The 26,031-nt window shown below is 42.4% G+C and overlaps 1 protein-coding gene across 2 annotated transcripts; it reads right to left on the reverse strand.

The window, feature by feature from the left end:
- Window positions 1–6,886: 6,886 nt before the first annotated feature.
- LOC139575817 (ras-related protein Rab-37-like) lies at window positions 6,887–25,742 on the reverse strand. 2 transcript variants are annotated; one of them, XM_071401152.1, is made up of 9 exons: window positions 25,189–25,742; window positions 20,428–20,538; window positions 10,724–10,765; window positions 9,776–9,842; window positions 9,627–9,679; window positions 9,193–9,258; window positions 8,629–8,685; window positions 8,296–8,372; window positions 6,887–8,079 (listed from the first exon to the last, which is right to left on the reverse strand). In XM_071401152.1, the coding sequence occupies exons 1-9, from the start codon at window positions 25,351–25,353 to the stop codon at window positions 7,971–7,973; spliced, it is 747 nt and encodes a 248-aa protein (XP_071257253.1). In that variant the 5' UTR covers window positions 25,354–25,742; the 3' UTR covers window positions 6,887–7,970. The 2 variants fall into 2 exon arrangements, with proteins under 2 accessions (XP_071257253.1, XP_071257263.1); XM_071401162.1 differs by lacking the exons at window positions 20,428–20,538; window positions 25,189–25,742 and adding exons at window positions 14,898–15,008; window positions 18,603–19,209.
- Window positions 25,743–26,031: the final 289 nt, after the last annotated feature.

Consider the following 26,031-nt stretch of genomic DNA (forward strand, 5'->3'; position numbering starts at 1 on the left):
ACCAATCACTACTCAAATACCCCAGGAGGAGGGAGGCGCATAAATTAATGGGGCATGCATGCTATTGGCCGTAATGATCGACAAGTGTATGCGCAAAAATGTATTGCCGCTGCTGCGCTGCTGCCATGTTGTGACAAATGCATGTGGTCCTTCTGTAAACATATGGTACTGTATCACAGGAGGTTGGTGGTACGGTATCAACAACATCAAACATATGGTACTGTATCACAGGAGGTTGGTGGTACGTATCAACAACATCAAACATATGGTACTGTATCACAGGAGGTTGGTGGTACGGTATCAACAACATCAAACATATGGTACTGTATCACAGGAGGTTGGTGGTACGGTATCAACAACATCAAACATATGGTACTGTATCACAGGAGGTTGGTGGTACATATCAACAACATCAAACATATGGTACTGTATCACAGGAGGTTGGTGGTACGGTATCAACAACATCAAACATATGGTACTGTATCACAGGAGGTTGGTGGTACGTATCAACAACATCAAACATATGGTACTGTATCACAGGAGGTTGGTGGTACGGTATCAACAACATCAAACATATGGCACTGTATCACAGGAGGTTGGTGGTACGGTATCAACAACATCAAACATATGGTACTGTATCACAGGAGGTTGGTGGTACGGTATCAACAACATCAAACATATGGTACTGTATCACAGGAGGTTGGTGGTACGTATCAACAACATCAAACATATGGTACTGTATCACAGGAGGTTGGTGGTACGGTATCAACAACATCAAACATATGGTACTGTATCACAGGAGGTTGGTGGTACGGTATCAACAACATCAAACATATGGTACTGTATCACAGGAGGTTGGTGGTATGGTATCAACAACATCAAACATATGGTACTGTATCACAGGAGGTTGGTGGTACGTATCAACAACATCAAACATATGGTACTGTATCACAGGAGGTTGGTGGTACGGTATCAACAACATCAAACATATGGTACTGTATCACAGGAGGTTGGTGGTACGTATCAACAACATCAAACATATGGTACTGTATCACAGGAGGTTGGTGGTACGGTATCAACAACATCAAACATATGGTACTGTATCACAGGAGGTTGGTGGTACGGTATCAACAACATCAAACATATGGTACTGTATCACAGGAGGTTGGTGGTACGGTATCAACAACATCAAACATATGGTACTGTATCACAGGAGGTTGGTGGTACGGTATCAACAACATCAAACATATGGTACTGTATCACAGGAGGTTGGTGGTACGGTATCAACAAAATCAAACATATGGTACTGTATCACAGGAGGTTGGTGGTACGGTATCAACAACATCAAACATATGGTACTGTATCACAGGAGGTTGGTGGTACGGTATCAACAACATTAAACATATGGTACTGTATCACAGGAGGTTGGTGGTACGGTATCAACAACATCAAACATATGGTTTCCAGGTGTTTGATGCCATTCTATTCGCTCAGTTCCAGCCATTATTATGAGCCGTCCTCCCCTCAGCAGCCTCCACTGTACTGCATATTCCTGATGTTGAAATATGCTTTATACTTATAGATTACAAATATTATGATCAGGAGAAGACATATGCATTTGCTCCTTCTCTCTCCCTCCCCCTCGCTCTATGTCTGTCTGTCTCTGTGAGAACACACACTCACTGACAGACAGACAGAAACTCTTCTGAATAGGCCTACCTCACCACCCTGCAATTCTGAAGAAATGCAAACCTATATGTAACAGTTTAACTTTATGGCGTCCCCTCACCCCGACCCGGGCGCGAATCAGTGACCCTCTGCACACATCAACAACAGTCACCCACGAAGCATCGTTACCCATCGCTCCACAAAGGCCACGGCTCTTACAGAGCAAGGGGAACCACTACTTCAAGGTCTCAGAGCAAGTGACGTCACAGATTGAAAAGCTATTAGCGCGCACCACCGCTAACTAACTAGCCATTTCACAACGGTTACATATATGTGGAAGGAAGGGGCCTAGACCCTCCTTGAGAAATGCTCTATTACATCATCACTAAAACGGCAAGGACCTCATTGACCCAAAACCACAGCAGAGTTGTTACTTCTCTATACTAGGACATTTGCCAGGTACACTTATCAATGCATGGTAATGTCCTTAATATAATATATTGATGACTCACTATAATTTATTGATGACTCACTCATAGGCCTATCATCTCAAACTATGTATACAGAAAGGCTGATGGTCAGGTGCTATGTGATGTTTCTGAGGAATTAATGATTCTTGTTTGTGTTTGATTTAATCGTTGGTACAGCTGTACAACTGTGTGGAGGAGGAAGAGTTCCTAGGAGGTTTATGGTCTATGGGATTGATAGACTGGATGGGGAGGGGAGAGCTAGATTCCAGGTACAATGCTGAGCCAGGTACAATGAGTAATGGGTGTTCTGCCTGGCACCACCATCTCCACTACAGACTCCACTATCCAGGTTGATGTAGCCCTGCAACTCAGCTCAAACTGAACCTCTTTCGTACAGTACCAGTAAATAACCCTTTTCAAATTACAAGGCTGTGAGGATTCCCATAATCTCACATTCATCTCTATATGTGGTGGTTTGAAATAAACATGTTCTGTCTGTCTCAATAAGTGGATGTATTACTGGCTTGTTTTTTTAATATATATATATATTAAATGATTGAGTAGGATGTATTTCACAACACAATCCAGTCCCTTTGTGACTTTGTGTATGTTTGGAGCTATTTGTGTGAAATAATGAGTGGTGATGGAGCGACTGCCTTTAAAAATCAACGAATCCCTTTGAAAACGGCCTATGTGGCATTGATATGAGTCAGAAACAGTGTGTCAAAATTGACTACAAAGTGTAAATAGGATCATTTTGGTCATAAAGTCAGTCTTGTCTAAAACTGAGTGTGGAACATCCGTGCGTCACAACTGGTAATGAAGGTTGGGTTTTGATTTGACGAGTTTCATTTGCCTACTAACATGGGGTGAACAGCTGCAGTGAATGCTCTCTATCCAATAGCATAGACAGTGAGACAGACCTGCCCAGCAGCTCCGACTTTGTTTACATAAGACAACGTGTGTTGCATTTCTTTACTTGAGAAATACTGTACCACACACTTCAGTTCGATGTAAAATCACGCAACTAAAACATCCTAGTCAAAAACGTCAAAATGAATTACAGATTTCTTGAGTAATATTAGATTCATTATGGTGATTTTGAGGCTTCTCATGGCGGACAAACATCATTAACCAAACGCGGAATCGGTCAGGAAACACCCCAAGACTGAAATCTTGTTTTTCTAAAACACACCTGCCAATCAGCGTGTTCAGTGGCTCTTTAAAATGTAACGCCCTATTATTATTTGAAAAGCAATGCTGCCACCTGGTGGGAGGCAACTTCAGTACATCACATCCCATCCACCCACAGCAGGGATCATCAACTAGATTCAGCCGCTGGCCGATTTTTTTCTGGAGCGGTTGGTTGGGGGCTGGCACAATGTTTGACTAAAACATAATACTTTCAAACCTTACTTTCATTTGTATACGATATTGTGTCTCTATTATGCGTGGGAATACTTAGGTATATATTTCTTAAATAAAAATAACTTGAAGCTGGTTTCCTGGTATTTTTAGTCTTTTATGTCCAACAATGAAAATTCCACCCAAAAAATATATATACAGTACCAGTCCAAAGTTTGTGAAATGCTTACTTACAAGCCCTTAACCAACAATGCAGTTTTAAGAAAAACAAGTGTTAAGTAAAAAATAGATGAGTAAAACATTTAAAATAATAGTAATTAAAGAGCAGCAGTAAAATAACAGTAGCGAGGTTATATACAGGGGGTACCGGTACAATGAGTCAATGTGCGAGGGCACAGGTTAGTTGAGGTAATTGAGGTAATATGTACATGTAGGTAGAGGTAAAGTGACTATGCATAGATAATAAACAGAGACTAGCAGTGGAGTAAAATAAGGGGGGGGATTAGCTGTTCAGGAATCTTATGGTTTGGGGATAGAAACTGTTAAGATAGTTTGTTGGTGATGTGAACGCCAAGGAACTTGAATCTCTCAACCTGCTCCACTACAGCCCCGTCGATGAGAATGGGAGCATGCTTGGTCCTCCTTTTCCTGTAGTCCACAATCATCTCCTTTGTCTTGATCACGTTGAGGGAGAGGTTGTTGTCCTGGCACCACACGTCCAGGTCTCTGACCTCCTCCCTATAGGCTGTCTCATCGTTGTCGGTGATCAGGCCTACCACTGTTGTGTCGTCTACAAACTTAATGATGGTGTTGGAGTCGTGCCTGGCCATGCAGTCAAGGATGAACAGGGAGTACAGGAGGGGACTGAGCACGCACACCTGAGGGGTCCCCATGTTGAGGATCAGAGTGGCAGATGTGTTGTTACCTACCCTTACCACCTGGGGGCGGCCCGTCAGGAAGTCCAGGATCCAGTTGCAGAGGGAGGTGTTTAGTCCCAGGGTCCTTAGCTTATTGATGAGCTTTGAGGGCATTATGGTGTTGAACGCTGAGCTGTAGTCAATGAATAGCATTCTCACATAGGTGTTCCTTTTGTCCAGGTGGGAAAGGGCAGAGAGGAGTGCAATAGAGATTGCGTCATCTGTGGATCCTTTGGGGCGGTATGCAAATTGGAGTGGGTCTAGGGTTTCTGGGATAATGGTGTTGATGTAAGCCATGACCAGCCTTTCAAAGCACTTCATGGCTACAGACGTGAGTGCAACGGGCCAGTAGTCATTTAGGCAGGTTACCTTAGTGTTCTTGGGCACAGGCATTATGGTGGTCTGCTTGAAACATGTTGGTATTACAACTCAGTCAGGGACAGGTTGAAAATGTCAGTGAAGACACTTGCCAGTTGATCAGCACATGCTCAGAGTACACATTCTGGTAATCCGTCTGGCCCTGCGGCCTTGTGAATGTTGAACGGTTTAAAGGTCTTACTCACATTAGCTACGGAGAGCGTGATCACACAGTTGTCCGGAACAGCTGATGCTCTCATGCATGCTTCAGTGTGGCTAGCCTCGAAGCGAGCATAGAAATAATTTAGCTCGTGTCACTGGGCAGCTCACGGCTGTGCTTCCCTTTGTAGTCTGTAATAATTTGCAAGCCCTGCACATCCGACTAGCATCGGAGCCGGTGTAGTATGATTCAATCTTAGTCCTGTATTGACGCTTTGCCTGTTTGATGGTTCATCGGAGGGCATAGCAGGGTTTCTTATAAGCGTCTGGGTTAGAATCCCACTCCCTGAAACTGGCAGCTCTACCCTTTAGTTCAGTGCGGATGTTGCCTGTAATCAATTACTTCTGGTTGGGGTATGTACGTACGGTCACTGTGGGGACGACATCATCGATGCACTTATTGATGAAGCCAGTGACTGATGTGGTGTACTCCTCAATGCCAACGGAAGAATCTCAACCACCTTCATGAGGTAGTCTCCTGGAATGCATTTCAATTAACAGGTGTGCCTTGTTAAAAGTTAATTTGTTGAATTTCTTTCCTTCTTAATGCGTTTGAGCCAATCAGTTGTGTTGTGACAAGATAGGAGTGGTATACAGAAGATAGCCCTATTTGGTAAAAGACCAAGGTTATATTATGGCAAGAACAGCTCAATTAAGCATGGAGAAATGACAGTGCATCATTATTTTAAGACATGAAGGTCAGTCAATGCGGGAAAATTTCAAGTGCAGTTGCTAAACCCATCAAGCGCTGTAAGGAAACCGGCTCTCATGAGGACCGCCACAGGAAAGGAAGACTCAGAGTTACCTCTGCTGCAGAGTATAAGTTCATTAGAGATACCAGCCTCAGAAATTGCAGCCCAAATAAATGCTTCACAGAGTTCAAGTAACAGACACATCTCAACATAAACTGTTCAGAGGAGACTGCGTGAATCAGGCCTTCATGGTCGAATTGCTGCAAAGAAACCACTACTAAAGGACACCAATAATAAGAAGAGACTTGCTTGGGCCAAGAAACACGAGCAATGGACATTAGACCGGTGGAAATCTGTCCTTTGGTCTGATGAGTCCAAATTTCAGATTTTTGTTTCCAACCGCTGTATCTTTGTGAGACGCAGATCAGGTGAACAGATGATCTCCGCATGTGTGGTTCCCACCATGAAGCATGGAGGAGGTGTGGGGGTGCTTTGCTGGTGACACTGTCAGTGATTTACTTTGAATTCAAGGCACACTTAACCAACATGGCTACCACAGCGTTCTGCAGCGATACGCCATCCCATCTGGTTTGCCCTTAATGGGACAATCATTGATTTTTCAACAGGACAATGACCCAACACACCTCCAGGCTGTGTAAGGGCTATTTGACCAGGAAGGAGAATGATGGAGTGCTGCAACAGATGACCTGGCCTCCACAATCTCCCAACCTCAACCCAATTGAGATCGTTTGGGGTGAGTTGGAATGCAGAGTGAAGAAAAAGAAGCCAACAAGTGCTCAGCATATGTGGGAATTGCTTCAACACTTTTGGAAAAGCCTTCCAGGTGAAACTGGTTGAGAGAATGCTAAGTTTGAAAAGCTGTCATCAAGGCAAACGGTGGCTACTTTGAATAATCAAAAATATATATTTTTGGTTTCTCCATATGTTATTTCATAGTTGTGATGTCTACAATATTATTCTACAATGTAGAACATAGTAAAAATATAGAAAACCCCTCGAGTAGTTGTGTCCAAACATTTGACTGGTACCGTATATATATATTTTTTTGCTCAGAAAACTTGGGGGGTCAAATAAAACCACCAGTGGCCGCCAGTTGGGAAACCCTGACCTATTTCCTCCTCCCCAGAGACTCAAAGAACAGATATACAAACACACACTGCAATAAAACACCACCATCTTCATTACAAAAAAATAGTTTTTATATACTTTACGATAACAAAGCACTTTTCCATGGCACTTCGTGATCACTGTGACACCTCCATAGTGACAATAATTGTGACATCAAGCAAATTCAATAAGCAAACATTCATAATGAACCAAATACAAAGGAACATTTTACACAATGCAACCCATGAACAACCCATGTACAGTAGAGACACAACACCAACAACGTCCATTAATGATGACTGATAGAGGCTCCACAACAACAGTGTCTGAGGGAGCTCTCTCATTGGTGGATGGCACGTTTAAAAGCAAATCAAAACTCATGCTGGAACTTCTGACCACCACCTCAATTAACATTTGACCACAACATTTCAGAAAATAATTTTAATTTGGAGTATAATTACAAAATGACTGTCATTAGACATATTTTTAGTCGGTAGAGGCCGCATCTGGGACACGCTGTGTATGACACCGCAGTAGTAGAGGGTACTCCTCATACAACATGTATAATGGCATTTAGTCCTGAATAGAACGTGGTGAAACATATGAAGCCATGAGCCCCAAAAAATCTGTATTTTATTCCAGCTAACATCTTTACATAAAGTGATCAGATCATTTCTTAATTTCTTTGTAAATATGGCAATATTGGGGTAAGAAATTCCATTTTGGATTTCCAATCCTTCCTTATGGCAATAATGAGTAAGGCTGACACGCTGCAGCTGCAGCATGTGATACACATGAACTAAATGATCTGAGCATGTTTCAAATATAAATTCACATTTTAAATACACTGGTAATGGATTTCTATCCAACTGAAAACACTGACATGGTTTTTCTCCTGATAGGGGTAGAATGAGGGTTGTCTAGTGGCCATAGGCTTTCCAAGTAGGTGGGGAGCAGACCAGGTGCTCTCTTTTTCACAATGTGGTTGCTCTGCTCTTTTTGACTACTCGCTATCTGATGATGCTATTTTAGGGGGACTGTCTCCCTACTGCTCTATGTCTCTCTATCTCCCTCCTTCTGTAGATGTTTGTGTGTCTCTCTTGCTCCTCTCTCACTGTGGCCTGGTGTGGTGTAACAGTTGGTGAGAGGTTTAGCTACATGTAGCCACCACAGCAGCCAGACTTCTGCTTCTCAGACGCAATGTAGTCGTGGATCTGGAACTTGGGCTCGTTGGGCTGCTGGGCAGCTCTGTGCTTCAACTCCCTGAGAGAGAGAGCGAGAGAGCGAGTGAGAGAGCGAGAGAGAGTGAGAGAGTGAGAGAGAGAGCGAGAGTGTGTGGGATGGAGCAGTGCAGAGCAGAGAAATTGAAAACATAAGGGAAAAGAGAAGGAGAGATGAGGAACATAATTTGGCAATATGTCTTTGCCCTTTCACATACAGTGCAACTTTCATTTAGAAATAACATGAGTCGTGACTTACTTTGCTACAGCCAGGAAGGCCAGCTCTACATTGACTCCAGTCTTGGCACTGGTCTCCATGAAAGGGACTCCATATTCCTGAAAAGCATCCAGGGCTTTTAATGGCACTACTCAAGTACACCCCATTCATCATATGAATGAACTCACTACCAAACACTCAGAGTGATACATCTCTCCAACACTTGATGGAACATCAGTTCACAAGTGCAGTTTATAAATCAACATTTCAAGCTCGTTTTCATTTCACAGTGCTGTACAGTTGCTTTTGAAGAGGCTAATTGGTGTTTTGCAGTAGGAGAGTGGAGCAAACCCTTAAGTGGGCCTTGTCTCTTACCTTGGCCAGCTTCTCTCCCTCCTCACGCTTGATGACCCTCTCTCCGGCCATGTCCGTCTGTTTGGACAGAGCAGAGGAGAGTCATGGACACAACTAGTCCATTAGATCCAGAGAGGCACCACTACATCAGCCCACACAAGCCACAGCAGTTCCCAGGGCAGTCTCTGACCACAGGCCAAACATTGCTCAGAGAGAAATGTGCCCTGTCCTGCTGCTCTCCCCAGCTCTGGGAATAAATTATGTCTGGTGGAACGTGACAGCAATGACCCAGTGTCTCTGTAGTAGCACCACCAGTTCTATGATCTATGGGTGCTGCTGAACTGGAGATGCCACCAGTTCTATTGAAATCATCACAACACATGTATTCACTAGTAACGTTCTAATTCAACTTCAATATAAACTCAGAGGCTGAGACACTGTGTGTGTGGGTGTGTGTAATTAGGCTACAAAGTCAATAGCAGAGACAAATATGTTTCTGTCTGTGTTGTGTTCTTATTGTTACTTTTTGGTATGACGACTTCTCTTGATACACTCTACAAATCCAAAATGATGTCTAGCTCACACCTTGTTACCGAGCAACATGATGACCACATCCTTCTGAGCATACTCATGAATTTCAGTCAGCCAGGCCTATATGGGAGGGGGGGAAGAGAGAGAGAGAGAGAGAAAGAGAGCGAGAGAGAGATTTAAAAATGAGATTAGTCAGTAAAAATGCCAGTGCTAAAGGAGATCCTCTCTACAAAAACATAATCAATTTCTCTGCTCTGCTGCTTTGGTAACTACTCTCTATTCGGCCATTCTGAGCTGCACTTCCTCTTATCCCCAAACCTTCAAAACCTTAAAAGATGGCTTCAGTAACTTCAGTAATGTAATGTGGAGGCCATATATTACTTGGCATGTAAAATGAATTCTGGGTTCTTCCTCTAAAAGGGAGCTTATGAGAAGACGTGAGGAGATAAGAAGGAGGAGTGAAGAGTGTGACATGATAGGTTTCTCACCCTGATGTTGTCAAAGGATGACTTGCTGGTGATGTCATAGAGCAGGAGGAGGGCTGAGGAGAGAAAGGCAGAGAGTCTCACACAGCCATGTGTTTTTAGCATTCTACAACACACACAACCAGGAAGTGTTTAATTAGAGCAGAGATTACCCTGTGCGTCTCTGTAGTAGGCGTGCGTGACACTGCGGAATCTCTCCTGTCCTGCAGTATCCCAGATCTGGGAAAAAGAGGTGAAACAAATTAATTATAACAATGTAATAAACCTGGAAAATGGGACAATATCCCAACCAGCAGCAAACCAATGAGCATGCAAGTCATAATGGGAATACGTGAAATTAATGATCAATATATTTTACAGTGTAATACATTAGAATAGTCACGTGGCTTATTTATTTTATATTTTACCAGGTAAGTTGATTGAGAACACATTCTCATTTACAGAAATTACGTGGGGAATAGTTACATGGAAGAGGAGGGGGATGAATGAGCCAATTGGAAGCTGGGGATGATTAGGTAGCCATGATGGTACAACGGCCAGATTGGGAATTTAGCCAGGACACCGAGGTTAATACCCCTAATCTTACGATAAGTGGCATGTGATCTTTAGTGACCACAGAGAGTCAGAAGACACCCGTTTAACATCCCATCCAAAAGACGGCACCCTATACAGGGATATATCCCCAATCACTGCCCTGGGATCTTTTTGTTTTTGACCAGAGGAAAGAGTGCCTCCTACTGGCCCTCCAACACCACTTCCAGCAGCATCTGGTCTCCCATCCAGGGACCAACACTGCTTAGCTTCAGAGGCTAGCCAGCATTGGGATGCAGGGTGGTGTGCTGCTCAGACAAAACCCACCGAAGGCATTTAAATGTTTGGCACCTCTCAGCCAGCATTGTTAATAAAACAGGATATGATAACAACGTATTTGCAATAGATAAGCTGTGGGTACATAGGGACACTTGAGTGTTGACCACATACGCCACTGCCCACTGTGTAATATTATGATACTGACTGTGGTTTAATGAATTAGACTGGTAGGGATAGGATCACAGGAATAGTGGTATCAATGTTGGGTGTAGAGGTCCCTGCTCTCTCACCTGGAGTTTGACCTTCGCGTTGTCCACCGTAACAACTTTATTCTGATGAGGAGAGGAAACAGTTAACCACAGGACTGTCTATGGGGGTCTCTTTGCATAATAGAGAGACTCAGACAAAACACATCACAGGTATTTAAATATTAAGAAGCTTCAGAAAGCAAGAATATTCTAAAGAACAAACAGAGCGGAAATGGCACAGCATGCTGTATAGCAGTGGCGACCCGTCATTCAGGGCAGGTGGGCCTGTGAGCCCCACCTTTTTAGCAAAAATAAATAAATATATATTCTGTTTTTTGGGGGGGGCTTGCCTGTTTTGCATGTTATTTTGGCATTAATATGTGTCACATATCAGTTTGCAAACAGTGTAAAAAAAATAATATATATATATATATATATATATATATATATCATTGAGTCAATAAAGCTGCATTTAAACAGGCAGCTCTAAAATGCAGGTGTTTCAGCCTAGCTCAGTGCTTTATGTGGTGGTGGGGCAGGCCAGCAGAAAATAGGAGCATTGCACTGTGATTGGCTCAGTGTTCTGTCACTCATGGGGACACACTGTCACCCGCTTTTAGTAAGGGTAGAGATCAAGAATGTGAGCCCTTTGGGTTCTGTCATAGACTTAGACTAGAAGTGCCCTTCCAAGAAGGCTCAAGGTCATTGGCCACAGATAAAACGACGTCAAATCACGTTATATCTACAGTAGCTTTGATTGGACTGATCATGTCAACATCTCACTTTCAAAGTCTTAGCTAGCAGTCATCATCAGTTGTCATCAAGTCAACAATCTACTGGCAAATCCTTTTAAATCCCTGTCATATGAAGAGAAATAATGAAGAGAAATTATAGATAAAACGTATCGGTGTTCATCGACCATTGGACATAAAGATTACACAACAAGTTGGAAATCGCAAATTCAACAATGAGTTGTTTGAAAGGAATCAGTGGCTAACTGCAAGCGTTGCAAAGAAACCACTAACGTTAGCCTGCTATTCAATGGAGTGGCTGTGTCCCCCCCCCCCCCATAAATCCAGAGAATGGCAAAGTTTGATGACAAAATTTGCCCATTAAGGACCGCTGCGCCACCTCACCACAAGGTGAGTCCAAAAATGTATTCTATGCTGCCGCATAAATGATGTAATATGCAAGGGGGAAATGTATACTGTAGCTAAGAAAGTAATACTAAGTGTTTAATGTGTAATAACCTGTTAGTAACCCATGTGCCTCACCATAATAATTTGGTCTATTTTCACCAACGCGGTACTGTAAACACATCATTCGTGGCCCGGTGTGTGCTTGTTTGGCTACTGTTTTGTACAGCTTTCACCCAAACGGCGTTCAATGTGCCTTACCCTAATAATTTGGTCTATTTTCACCTCTTAATTTCGCCTACTGTTCTAACTTGGTGGTGCACATATAGCCTATAACCTGTTTTGGAGAACTGTAATCATTGAATATTGTAAAAGCTTTCATTGTCTGTTTATATGCCCCCTTTTTTTATCCTACGGTTCTGACTTGTACAGGGAGTACACTGTAAGAATGGCCCATGTTCTGAATTCTGTCGCTGTACATTTCAAAAGTGCTGAACAAATAGTTATATTGACTACGTCTGTCGTCGCTTGCTCATTAACGTCTTAATCGGAATTATGGATTTCCCCTTATCCTCTTGTCGTCCCCTTGTGCCATAGTTTGTACATCTCATTTGTCAGTAGAAACCACATTTGTTTAAGCAAGTCTGCCATGTCAGCTATGTTTTTTAAAAGGCAGTAAATGAGGCTGAATGAACTGTTTTGCTGCCAGACAAGGCTCCGCTGAAAGCCAGGTTTAGCAGTGGTAAGGTGTTAGGACTCTGCTGTTGGGACAGCTTTATGTAGGCCCTAACAGTTTGTGGGCACCGTTTGACACCATTATAGTGCAATTCATGTATTGTTTAGTGTTGTGTTATGGCTTTGATGGCATGCATCCCACTTTTGGGGGGGAGGGGGGCCCACCAAGATTTCCATGCTAAAATCGCCACTGCTATATAGACTCATACAGACAACATGAAAACTAAGAGGAGCTTCAGAGGCCGGCAAAGAAAGCCAACTGCTACACCCACACTACAGAGGTTCTGGAATTAGACTTAATTGCACAATAGTGAGAAAGAAGACTGGCAAAATAACAACCCACTCCCCCGCTAATTTCCTGTGGCTGTCAGGGACGCCATGTGATTTCCTGTATAGGCACGATTCTAAAATAGTCATGAGTGAAAAAAATAATATTAGCTACGGATATGGATTAGTGAAAAACATATCTTGTGAAAGATGCTCTTCAAGACAATATAGAAGGAATATGGAAGATTGAGAAGGAATAAGATGCTTCCAAGTGAAAAACATATCTTGTGAAAAATGCTCTTCAAGACAATATAGAAGGAATATGGAAGATTGAGAAGGAATAAGATGCTTCCAAGTGAAAAACATATCTTGTGAAAAATGCTCATCGAGGGAGTATAGAAAGAATATGGAAGATTGAGAAGGAATAAGATGCCTAAGTCATGTGAAATGATGTGTCCCTTCTAAACTAAGTCCCAAATACGTATATACACCCACCCACACACACATACACTCAAGAACAAACCCAATGGCACACATTCTAGAGGTCAACCAATAACAGCTTGTTGTAAGGTCAGTCTGCTGTGTAGGTGTCATTATTATGCAGGTAACTGAACCAGTTAACCTCACCCTGGCCTTTTAAACTTCCTGTTTTTGTATTTCAGGGGAAAACAGGAGGAAAGTCACTAAGTGAAAACATGACACAAGCAACAATGTTGATATGAAGGAAGTGAACGCTACAACTGGTACATATCACTTCCTCTAAGCTAACCTCATTACTCCACTATCAGTACCCGGGTACACTCAGCCCCTGCCTTTCCTGTGAGCACACTGTGACAGACACACACTCTCTCTGAAGTGAGGCCAATCTTCTAAAATGGCCCCTCTTAACGGGAGTCACCACCCATTGAGACTTCCACCTTGGCAGAACAGACATGGTCCAACCCCTGCATTAGTTGCCATGGGTTTCCATTTTTCCCTCCAATTATTACGCAGATTGGCCACACACGGCTTTGCGTTGACACGCCCGCATGCTGAGTAACTGCTACAAGGAAGCAGGGCCAAAATAGCCCTGCCACGTTAGCTAGTCACAGCAGTCTTCCCATCCACACAGGGTATTGACTGGTATAGCTGGAGGCTCAGCAAGGAACATATTGACTGATGATGTATCAGTCTCAAAATCATCTCTCCTTATAATCTTCTGTTCCATACAGATGCAATGCAAGTAGCCGTGGGTGGTCACTACACACAACTCATTGTTATAATGCACTTATTTATGAATCTCATGAATAGTTATTACCTGAAGCACAAGCATGGAGAAAATAATCTCCATTTGTCTACATAAACACTCCACACATCCCTATCCATGATGTACTCCCATCCCAGGCAGTCCTAATGTCTACACCATCAACACAGAGTGGTAACACAGTACTCTGCCTTAATGCAACATCATTTCCTCCAAAACCGCCATTTTACCAGCCATTAGATAGAGTGTTTTCTTTGGAGGGTGAGCGGGTCCAAATCCACTGGTGCAAGAGTATTTCTTTCCGTCCATATTCTCTCTCTTTTTCCATCTCTCACTCATTTTCTCTATCTTTTTCTCTCCGTCTCTCCAGCAGCTGGTTGGAAGCTATGGAAATCTGTCCCCCACCAATCTGTCCCCCACATGAGAGCTGCTTGTTTATTTGACCCCAGCCAGGACAGAGCATCGTTTGTGGGGGTAACGTACAGCTCCTCCAGGCTGAAAACAATCATTCTAGAGCCATATGCAGCACAGTAGCAGAAGTGCTCTATGGACTTGACTGATTTGTGAAAGGGTTTGTACATTTTGAGCCATCATCACTGCATGAAAACACTTTAAAGTGGTTATTGGATTTACAGATTTAACTGAAATAGGATGGGAAAATATTTTATGTATGGATTCTTCAACAACATTCTAGCGTTTATCTTGTAAATAGACCATTTAGAAATGAGAACAGAGAAAAACAGCAGACATAATGCATACATTATGAATGTATAGACACAAAGAACCTTCCAACCATGAGTTGACCCCACTCTGAGTCTACTGACATCTCTCTCACCCTAAAGTCTATTCCCACGGTGGCTATGAAGTTGCCTCCCAAAAAGGCCCCGTCTTTAAAGCGCACCAGCACACACGTCTTCCCCACCGCAGAGTCTCCCAGCAGCATCACCTAGAGAGGCGTCACAGCCAGAGGTCAGAGAGAGGGGTTAGGGGTCATACCTGGGCCCAACACACTGGCATCAACCCTCACATGACCAAAAGAATGGTAATAACTCCAAACAAGCTTTCACTGAACAATGTTTGGTCTTAAGAGATGAATCATAGAGTGCAACTGGTTCATATGCAAATTACTTTCTGAAAGTAATCTGTTGATTATTTCATGATGTTGTGCATCCATGAGAAGTGAAAATTATAAAACTAGAATTTCACGACATCATGGTGACTAGTGTTGTTAAGTGTCAAAGCACTGACTCATGATCCTATTGCAAAATGTTCTTGTTGTTTTAGCCTCATCTGAACTTCCTGGTTATTTATTGGGCGCCTGATTTAGTTTGGATATTTTATCCACCTGTTGATTTCATCTTTATAAGGTTGTAGACTAAATGATATGGTTGATGTGTGGGACTACCCTTATTAATTTGATCATTCATATTTCAACATGAGTAGTGTTCTGCAGTAAAACAGCTTAGAGAGGATATGTATGAGAGATCATATTTGCACAAACCATCATGAGACTGATGTGTGAATGACCTGTTGTACTTCTGCTTGGTCTAGTTCATTAACCACTCTCCTGATTCTGATCAATCCCCAAAAGCTCATGATTAAAAGTACTATGTAACAATATGCACCTTTACTGTAATTACATTTTAAATACAATAACATGGACTTTTCCCCCTAAGATTTGGAGAGAAATGTACTATTACGTGGTATGCAGTTAACCTGTGTTACCAAGTGCTACATTCTCCCTTGAGACAATATTTAGATATCACTAAGAATGGGAGGACTGAATAGCGTGATTCATATCAAATAAACCTGTGTCACATTGGATACATTATCCAGTGGTGTAAAGTACTACTTATGTAGTTTTTTGGGGTATCTGTACTTTACTATTTATATTTTTGCCAATTTTTACTTCACCACATTCCTAAAGAAAATAATGGACTTTTTACTCCATACATTTTCTCTGACACCCAAAAGTACTCGTTACATTTTGACAAGTAAATGGTCCAATTCACACACGTATCAAGAGAACATCGCTGGTCATCCCTACTGCCTCTGATCTGTAGGACTCACTAAACACAAATGCTTCATTTGTAAATTATGTCTGAGTGTTGGAGTGTGTCCCTGGCTATGTGTCAATAAAAAATAAAAACATTGTCCCCTCTGGTTTATACTTTTACTTTTGATACTTAAGAATCAAAAGTAAATGGAATTGCTCAAATGTACTTAAGTATACTTAAAACCAAATGCTTTTAGACTTTTACTTAAGAAGTATTTTACTGGGTGACTTTCACTTGAGTCATTTTCTATTAAGGTATCTTTACTTTTACTCAAGTATGACTTTTTCCACCACTGACATTATCCATAAGGGAGGGGTGAAATTGGTGTGCACTGGTGTGTGGCAAGGCACATAATTGATAGTGGTGTGGTAATTAAGAGTAATGTAAACAGAATAGAAGCTTGCCACAATGATAACAGCTGTTCTTATTCCATAGTGGTATATTGTGCTACATTAAGGGGAAACTTCACAAAAGCAAGGGCTACCCTCTTAGAAAAAAAGGTGCTATCTAGAACCTAAAAGGGTTCTTTGGCTGTCCCGATTGGAGAACCCTATGAAGAACCCTTGTTGGTTCCAGGTAGAACCCTTTTGGTTCCAAGTAGACCCGTTTAGGGTTGCATGTAAACTCAGCAAAAAAAGAAACGTCCCTTTTTCAGGACCCTGTTTTTCAAAAATAATTAGTAAAAATCCAAATAACTTTGCAGATCTTCATTGTAAAGGGTTTAAACACTGTTTCCCGTGCTTGTTCAATGAACCATAAACAATTAATGAACATGCACCTGTGGAACGGTCGTTAAGACACTAATAGCTTAAAGACGGCGAGCAATTAAGGTCACAGTTATGAAAACTTAGGACACTAAAGAGGCCTTTCTACCAACTCTGAAAAACAGCAAAAGAAAGATGCCCAGGTTCCCTGCTCATCTGCGTGAACGTGCCTTAGGCATGCTGCAAGGAGGCATGAGGACTGCAGATGTGACCAGGGCAATAAATTGCAATGTCCGTACTGTGAGACGCCTAAGACAGCGCTACAGGGAGACAGGGCGGACAGCTGATTGTCCTCGTAGTGGCAGACCACGTGTAACAACACCTGCACAGGATCGGTACATCCGAACATCACACCTGCGGAACAGGTACGGGTATGGCAACAACAACAGCCCGAGTTACACCAGGAACGCACAATCCCTCCATCAGTGCTCAGACTGTCCGCAATAGGCTGAGAGAGGCTGGAGTGAGGGCTTGTATGCCTGTTGTAAGGCAGGTCCTCACCAGACATCACTGGCAACAATGTCTCCTATGGGCACAAACCCACCGTCGCTGGACCAGACAGGACTGTCAAAAAGTGCTCTTCACTGACGAGTTGTGGTTTTGTCTCACCAGGGGTGATGGTCGGATTCACGTTTATCGTCGAAGGAATGAGCGTTACACTGAGGCCTGTACTCTGGAGCGAGATCGATTTGGAGGTGGAGGGTCCGTCATGATCTGGGGCGGTGTGTCACAGGCAATCTCAACGCTGTGCGTTACAGGGAAGACATCCTCCCCCCTCATGTGGTACCCTTCCTGCAGGCTCATCCTGACATGACAATGCCACCAGCCATACTGCTTGTTCTGTGCGTGATTTCCTGCAAGACAGGAATGTCAGTGTTCTGCCATGGCCAGCGAAGAGCCCGGATCTCAATCCCATTGAGCATGTCTGGAACCTGTTGGATCGGAGGGTGAGGGCTAGGGCCATTCCCCCCAGAAATGCCTGGGAACTTTCAGGTGCCTTGGTAGAAGAGTGGGGTAACATCTCACAGCAAGAACTGGCAAATCTGGTGCAGTCCATGAGGAGGAGATGCATTGCAGTACTTAATGCAGCTGGTGGCCACACCAGATACTGACTGTTACTTTTGATTTTTACCCCCACTTTGTTCAGGGACACAGAATTCCATTTCTGTTAGTCACAGGTCTGTGGAACTTGTTCAGTTTATGTCTCAGTTGTTGAATCTTATGTTAATACAAATATTTACACATGTTAAGTTTGCTGAAAATAAATACAGTTGACAGTGAGAGGACGTTTCTTTTTTTGCTGAGTTTAGAACCTTTTCCACAGAGGGTTCTACCTGGAACAAAAAAAGGGTTTCACCTGGAACAAAAATAGGGTTTCACCTGGAACAAAAAAAGGGTTTCACCTGGAACAAAAATAGGGTTTCACCTGGAACAAAAAAGGGTTTAATTTGGAACCAAAGGGGTTCTTCTATGGGGACAGACTTTTTTATAAGAGTGTACTGGTGTGCAGAGTAGACAGGCTACTGTATTTTAATAGATTTTCCTTCATTTGCTTGAGAGATGGACACCTGTACCACCAGTGAAGCTTCTCAATTTGGCTACAGTCAATATTAATACCAGCAGGCAGCGCCATAACATGATCATAAGCATAATACTGTTATAGGCACATAATAAACATAATAATATATATCCCAATAATAAGAATAGCCTAATACAGACCTTGAAGGCAATATCAAAATACTCGCAAACCGAGGCGCATCTCTCCAACACATATTTTGATGTTCCGTTTTTAGTCTCTTTATCCTTCAACGATGCCTTCTTTGTGGACATCGCAATGACTATCACCACAGTATCACCGAGATCTGTCAGCGCGCCGCGCGATGTTCCTCCCGAGATGCCAGTGACTCAAAACCAGTTAACACGAGCAATGAGTCCATCGGCAGTCATTTAGCGTTGTCCAAAACCACCCAGCGCTTTCTAAGAACAGTTTCTTGACGCTGAATCAACTAATGCCAATCATAGAGTCGTGGTTAAAACTTAAAGGGGGATTCTCTTGAGGACGCGGCTACATTCGTGGAGAAAATATAATCAATATGCGGAAACATTTCTCAGTTATGCAGAACGTTGGAACGGATCCGCATCATTCTTTACGCGTTGGGAGATGAAACGACGTTGCTATTGTCATTTGTCCAATGAAGATAATGTTATTTATGTCTATGAAATGAGGCAGTTTTTTGTAATTTTCATAAATGAAAACAACTAGGTCTTCAACCGAGCCACGAACGCAACAGGCAGTGATGGCACGGGTTATTAGTCACAGGTGGACTCGTTGATCATGAAAGAGGAGGAGTTCAGCGAACGAAAAAAAACGTCTGTCAACGTGTTGCCACTGAAAAATACACTTTTCGGTTTCAATCCTAAATTAATGCTATTCCAGTGATTTCAGAATTCAGAAAAATTCCTACAATTTAATCCACAACATGTCAGGTAGGTGGTCTTTCCTCACCAATGTCTACTTTTCAAAGGATGTATGTAGCCTTGAGAAAATACACTATAAACAGACAGTGTTCATATGAGAATCTCATTTTCTTTCACTTAATTGACATGACATAATGTCAAAAATGTTCTCCTAATTGCCAAGCCATGTATGATCATGTAGATGGATACCAGCTGAATCTTTGACTAAGAGTTTGTCTCCCCCCAGTGGTCAAAAGAGAGACGAGAAAAAGAGATGTTTGTGGGTGTATCTCTCTCTAGCTCCATCACTTCACATTACAGGCAGTTGTGGGCTCAGACAGACAGACAAACAGACAGACAGAAAGACTGGAGAACATTGGTTAATCTTCTATCCACCTAGTACAACAAATGTTTCTGCAAGTGCAACCAAACCATTTTATACCCACTGCATTTTCGTCACAACATTTTACTGTATGACAAAGCATTTTTCGCATCTCCAAGGTAAGCAGCTTTTTGTGTCCTTTTTCTGCATTGCTTTTGTGTGGCTTATATGCCTTCAGACAAACAAAGCCTTCGTCATCACTGTCTGTCACAGCACAAAACATTCAGGTCTATTTCTGAAAATAGCATCACCCTGAGCTTTATATCTTTTACAGTCCCGTTCTTTCTGTCTTTCTTTCTTTCTGTCTTTCTTTCTTTCTTTCTTTCATTTTCTCTGTGAATGGAAGCCCACCATACATCACCACAGTGATAATGTAGACTGTATATGCAGACAATCAATCACTCCAGTTCACATTCACAACAGTGAGTGATACATCTGCGAAACACAGCTATCCATCAGGGAACAGACCAACTGGTGCATCATTAACTGTAATCATACACCCGCTTTCTAGCAACACCCAACTGTGTGCTAAAGATCATTATGATTGCAGAAAGAGGAAGATGATTGGCACCTCAGACAACAGCATTTAGGAACCCTGGAAGGGAAGACACTTGTTGTCCCATCAATCCCAGTAACAAAGTGATCTGGTCCTTCATGGTCACTTGTCCCCTATGGCTCATGGCAGACAATAACGCAGAGACTCACCGTGAAGCCAATGCCCACAGTGGCAGAGAAGGAGCCGGGTATGAACTTGCCTTGGTCATACTGGACCAGCAGAGAGGTCTTCCCCACGCCGCTGTCTCCCACCATGATGGTCTGTGGATAGCAGGAAGAACAGAGAGCAGGTTAGCCACATCACAGCACTACACAGCACTACACAGCACAGCACTACACAGAACAGCATAGTGCACTCTTATAAAAAAGGGTTCTCCGGCTGCCCCCATAGCATAACCCTTTTTGGTTCCAGGGAGAACCCTTTTTGGTTCCACGAAGAACCATTTTGGGTTCCATGTAGAACCCTTCATGGAAAGGGTCCTACGTGGAACCCAAAGGGGTTCTACCTGGAACCAAAAAGGGTTCTTCAAATGGTTCTCCTATGGGGACAGTAGAAAAAACATTGTACTTTCTAGATAGCACCTTTTTTTCTAAGAGTGTACAGTACAGAACAGCACAGCACACTGCTCATCTATAGGCCTGTACAATGAGTGGGTGTAGCGTACCCTACTGTATATGTGCATCTGTTGCTTACAGTGCGGAACATGCCCTTGCCTGATGCCATATAATGTGTGTAATATAATGTGATGCTATGAAGGTCAGTTGGGTAAATACCCGACGGGAGGAGGGAAATGGCAGTGGATGAGTCTGAATGTACCAGGGATATAAGGCAGCTGCAGCCTGAGCATCATGTCAGCCATGCTACTTGGATTCAAGACGATGCTCCCTGTGCCCCAAAGGGAGCATTAAGAGATCTCTCCTTGCCCACTCAACTGAAAAACCTCTTGCACAATGACACACAGCACAGACAAACACACATCAGCAGGCTACACACACACACACACACACACACACACACACACACACACACACACACACACACACACACACACACACACACACACACACACACACACACACACACACACACACACACACACACACACACACACACACACACACACACACACACACACACACACACATGCACACAGTGGTGTAGTGGAGAGTATACCCACTTATTTTTCGTTGGGCCTTGTGTATACTCCCTTCTTAATCCCCATGATGCATATCAAAGCAGTGTAGTGGAGGTATATGCTGTATCAATAAATAAGTCTGATGGAACAGATCAGAATGTTTCGCTTAAAATGTTGATAAACTATTATTTCTTCACATTTTAGGCGCAGCAATGTGCACGCTACGGTAGGCCTATATTTAGAAAGAGGGGAGATCTAAAGATGTAACAACTATCATGGGTTGCTAATATGACTAGGATAATACCTTTGGCTGCTAGACAATGAAAGAAAGCTCAAAGAAAACCAATAGAACAGGAGTATGCATAAGAGGAAGTCTTTAGAAAATAATTACCTTCAGGTTTCTATGGTGGGATTTTGCCTATATAGGCTACTTTGAAGCAAGGTAAGACATGCCAATTAATATAAAGTGATTATTTGCATCAATTATTGCCATTTGTTTTGCATTCTCCATCTTGTGCTATATGTGCTACAGAAACACCACTAACCAAACAACAGTGCTAGGTGCCTGCACACTTGAATTAAAGGGTATCTACACAAACAAATCTAAATGTCTTACTCGGTTGACATCCTCATTTATCTTTCAATAGTAGGCCTACTATTAGCCTACTTGCACAGTACAGATTGGGTACCTGACTGTGAAAGACCAATATGGGATTGATCATTTTAGGTCAGTCAGAGTGTATGTCACTGTTTCTCATAGAATTTTTTACACAGGGTGCCATTCCTTCGCCGGCCGGGCCGTTTGAGAAATGTTTGGCAAAATTAGAGTCTACCCACTTCTCCAGGCACCTCTGCACACACAGAGAGAGAGAGAGAGACAGTCAACACTCAGTCAAGGGTCCTCTTATACGATAGGAATGATTTCCCATTGCTGTGGGTCATGCGTCATCCCAACGGGGATCTGCTGTTGATTTGAGAGGGGAGCGTTGCACGTGGGCATCAATAAGGCCCTGTTGCCATGGTTATCAGGTTGGTGGCTGGTGTTGTGTGGCTAGCCTGGGGCTCCGTGGCAGCAGTCAGCAGACGCTCTTCGCCTCTTTTGTTGACATTTATCACCTCCCAGCAGGCGGCCCCACTGTCTCTTATCTGCTGTCTCATAGAGCCTCACAGCCCACTCAGCTCCCCAACACTCTAATCACTCACATCCCTTTCTCAACTTTCTCATTTTTTAGGCCTCAGAAAGAAAATGTTAATTTCTTCATTACTGTCTCACCAGATATGGTAGATTTAGCTAAAATACATTATTTCTAGTCTTCACCCAGATTAACTCTTTCTCTTCCTACAGAATACAAAGTGGAGACTGTCTGGGGATTGGACTAGATATAAGTGCTGACATTAGTGTTGACCTTTTAAAATCTTTGATTGAAAATCTCAGATCAATTTAAAATCTCAAATCAACCAATAGACACTGACCTTTTGAAGAGACTTTAACATTCACTTATAGAAAGCTTTGGAATACATAACGTGCCATAACATTTCTTTGTATTTGCACGTTTTATTTATATTTTATTAAAGGTTAATTGTGGGGGTGGATGCTTAGGACAGGATAGCATTCATGAATACACGGTCACAACACCAACAACAGTCTGACGCAGACTTGCGGCTTCGTCTGGTGACGCATGGAGCACAAACACACACAGTGGGTGTACCTTGTGTGAAGGCCTGAGCAACCAGAAGCCACTGTCAACCTACAACTACATTACTATTTATTGTCATCCTCATCCAACTTTAATGTCTGTATGTGGGGGGGCAACAGGGGGTGGGGAGAGTTTGGGAAAATGGAGAGGAAGTGGGGGTGTAGCCTACCACAGGGGGCAGGGGAGAGATGCTTTTACCATAGCAACACACAAGCTCTCGTAGTAAGAGAGTACCAACCTCCCCTGAGTTGTTTTAGTTAATCAGGCATAACCCCCTAACCTGGGTACCTGTCTGTGTACTCCGTTAGATGTTAGATAGCTAAACAGACTGGTACCCAGACTAATAACCCCCACAGATGTCTCACAATTAATTAAGTCAAAAACAAACTATAAGGCTATGTGATTCTGTCAACCTAGAGGAAACACCCATATCCCTGCACATCTCTCTCTTTCTAATATAGCAAAAGGTTGTTGTTTTCCTTCAGTTAATGAGAATCTACCTCTGGGGTTGTCCTCATACACCCACTGAGTCATTATGCTGCATTGTTTGTGAAAGTAACACAGAGGGTAAATGGAAACATTCAACATAAGCACTTTCTGTTCCTACACCGGAGTATTCTCAGTCAGTTGGTGTGAGGGCTGGATTTATCTAGCTGCTTTGGGGAATGGAGTTGTTATAGAATGATCAAATTATTAGCATAACACTTGATGTCTATGGATAAATAATATATACTTTCTATGAATTTAAATACTTGCCCTAAAAATAAAGTGATATGAAAAAGTATGAAGTTAATATTATATGTTGCTTACTAAAGTAATTTACCCCAACAATGTTGAAGAGTATAAGTGGGTGTATTGTGAAAAAAATGATGTGGCGTTAAAGTGAATTTGGTCTCTAAAGGAATAACACGCCCCAAGTCTCATCTTTCTTTCATGACATTTCCACCCATCTACTTCCACCACACACCCACATATTTCTTGAGGTAAAAAAAAGTCATTAAAGATGCAAATTTCTCTAGAATAACTTAACGTTGGCATCAGTGCTAATGTACTAAAAAGCAGCCTTGGTCTTTAACAGGAAGATGTTCTATCAAGGCTATGAGATTACACATAGGAAGGAACAGAGAATGTAAAGGAAGCATACATATCAGGGTTGGGGTCAATTTCATTTTAATTCCAGTCAATTCAGAAAGTAAACCAAATTCCAATTCTAATACCACATTTTTCTCATTGAAAAGCATTGAAGAGAATTGGAATTTTTAATTATGCGTACTTCCTGAATTGACTGGAATTTAAATGGAATTGACCCCAACCCTGATACATATCCCTTCAATTTCCAAGTGTTCTCACATGAAGTACAAATAAAAATGCAGTCAATAATGACAAAGTATACATCATATGAGTAGGCACTTGCTGGTGTATGTGTGTTGGTGTGGCTTACAAAAAACAAAAGGGGAGCAGTTCAACCATTACATTCCACTTTCTAGAAAGTGATAGTCAGGTTACATTTTCATTATGTAACCTGGAGGACAAAGTTATATCTATTTTTTGTCCCATTGCCATTGGACATGTACAGCTGTCAGCCTGGCTGTCCAGGGCCCCTGAAACCTGGCAGGTGCTGATTCAGGTGAGAGAGATGAATGAAGTCATGGAAGCTGGCAAAGGGAATGGGTTCTCCACAAGCAGTCATCCCACACTGAGATGTCCCTGCAATGCGCAACCATTCCAAATTGTTTACCTACATAGTCCAACGTTGGTATTATTACCTCTACATTACACATACAACTGAAATATCCACTCAAGTAGAATGCTGACTGTTGTAGCACCTCCCATGTCACATAATGAAGGCATTGTTCACACAGACAGAAAAGTTTACTTTTATACTATTACAGACACACTTAAATATTAAAATATATATTTACAAAAGAGTACAATTTAAAAGGTAGATTCTGTATATAGAGATAGGCTACCCCAGTAGAATTGGCCAATTTAGCACATCATCTTATGTGAGTTCAGCCTCTTTGGTGATTTTAAGTTAGCCTAAGTTAAGTGAAGTTATGAAAAAGTAGCCTAATCACCTTGTGCATTAGGTCCTCGTTATAGGGGAAAGTGATCTCGAGGGGAGTCAGGCAGTCCTCTGTATCCGTGTCCACCGCAGATGACCCATAGGCACTGTCCGAGTGAAGCGCCTCGCCCTGGTCAACACATTCCATTTCAGGGGTATTCTCCATAATGATATCCATCTTTATTTGTTCCTATAGAATCTTTTTGTCAACGAGTTGATAAGCTTTTTTTTTTTAATAAGCGGAGCTTTAAGACACGTCGCTGCAATAACTTTATCTCCTTTCCCCGCCTCTCGTTTGCTGTCGCTCTTCTCTACACTCACCGCCCCCTCCTTGTCTAAATTCCCTTGCAGTTGCAGGTTTGATACTGATGCTCCTGGCAAGAACTATAGCCACCTAGGGGGATCATTTCCGCAGAGTCGAATAAAAATTTAAAGCAAATCGTTCCTACTGGAAGCGGACACGGAGGTGTACTATAGTATTTATGAAACCATGTCAACCCTGTGCGTTGAAGTGGAGGACGTGCATCGTGTTCAGCACCATGGTGAGCGCCTTTCTTCAAACGCAAATCATCACGTGTCTTCTCTTTGGGATTACTGCGAATTAGCTATATACTTTTGAGGGATGGATGAAGGTATATTTTGAGTCATATCCTAAACCTGCTTTTAAACTAGTAATTGTGGCCGAAATAATATATTGTATATCAATAACTAATTTCACACGTGAACACACACGACTCCTTAATGATTATTGATACTATCCAGCCTCTGAGAGCCTTGGGAACCTGCTAAAATAATCCTATAAAGCACTGATATTACTCACTAACAGAATACATTCCATTCAGCTATTTGAATTCAA

Source organism: Salvelinus alpinus, chromosome 1, assembly GCF_045679555.1.
Source record: "Salvelinus alpinus chromosome 1, SLU_Salpinus.1, whole genome shotgun sequence".
In the NCBI taxonomy this organism is placed as follows: domain Eukaryota; kingdom Metazoa; phylum Chordata; class Actinopteri; order Salmoniformes; family Salmonidae; genus Salvelinus; species Salvelinus alpinus.

What these genes read in the sequence shown, in the direction of transcription:
- LOC139575817 (XM_071401152.1), bottom strand. Translation starts at nt 25,353, where the DNA reads ATGGATATCATTATGGAGAATACCCCTGAAATGGAATGTGTTGACCAG. An exon ending in CATCCTTTGACAACATCAGG is followed by an intron (nt 9,259 to 9,626) that starts GTGAGAAACCTA and finishes CCTCCCATATAG; the next exon opens with GCCTGGCTGACTGAAATTCA. An exon ending in TCATGTTGCTCGGTAACAAG is followed by an intron (nt 8,686 to 9,192) that starts GTGTGAGCTAGA and finishes CTGTCCAAACAG; the next exon opens with ACGGACATGGCCGGAGAGAG.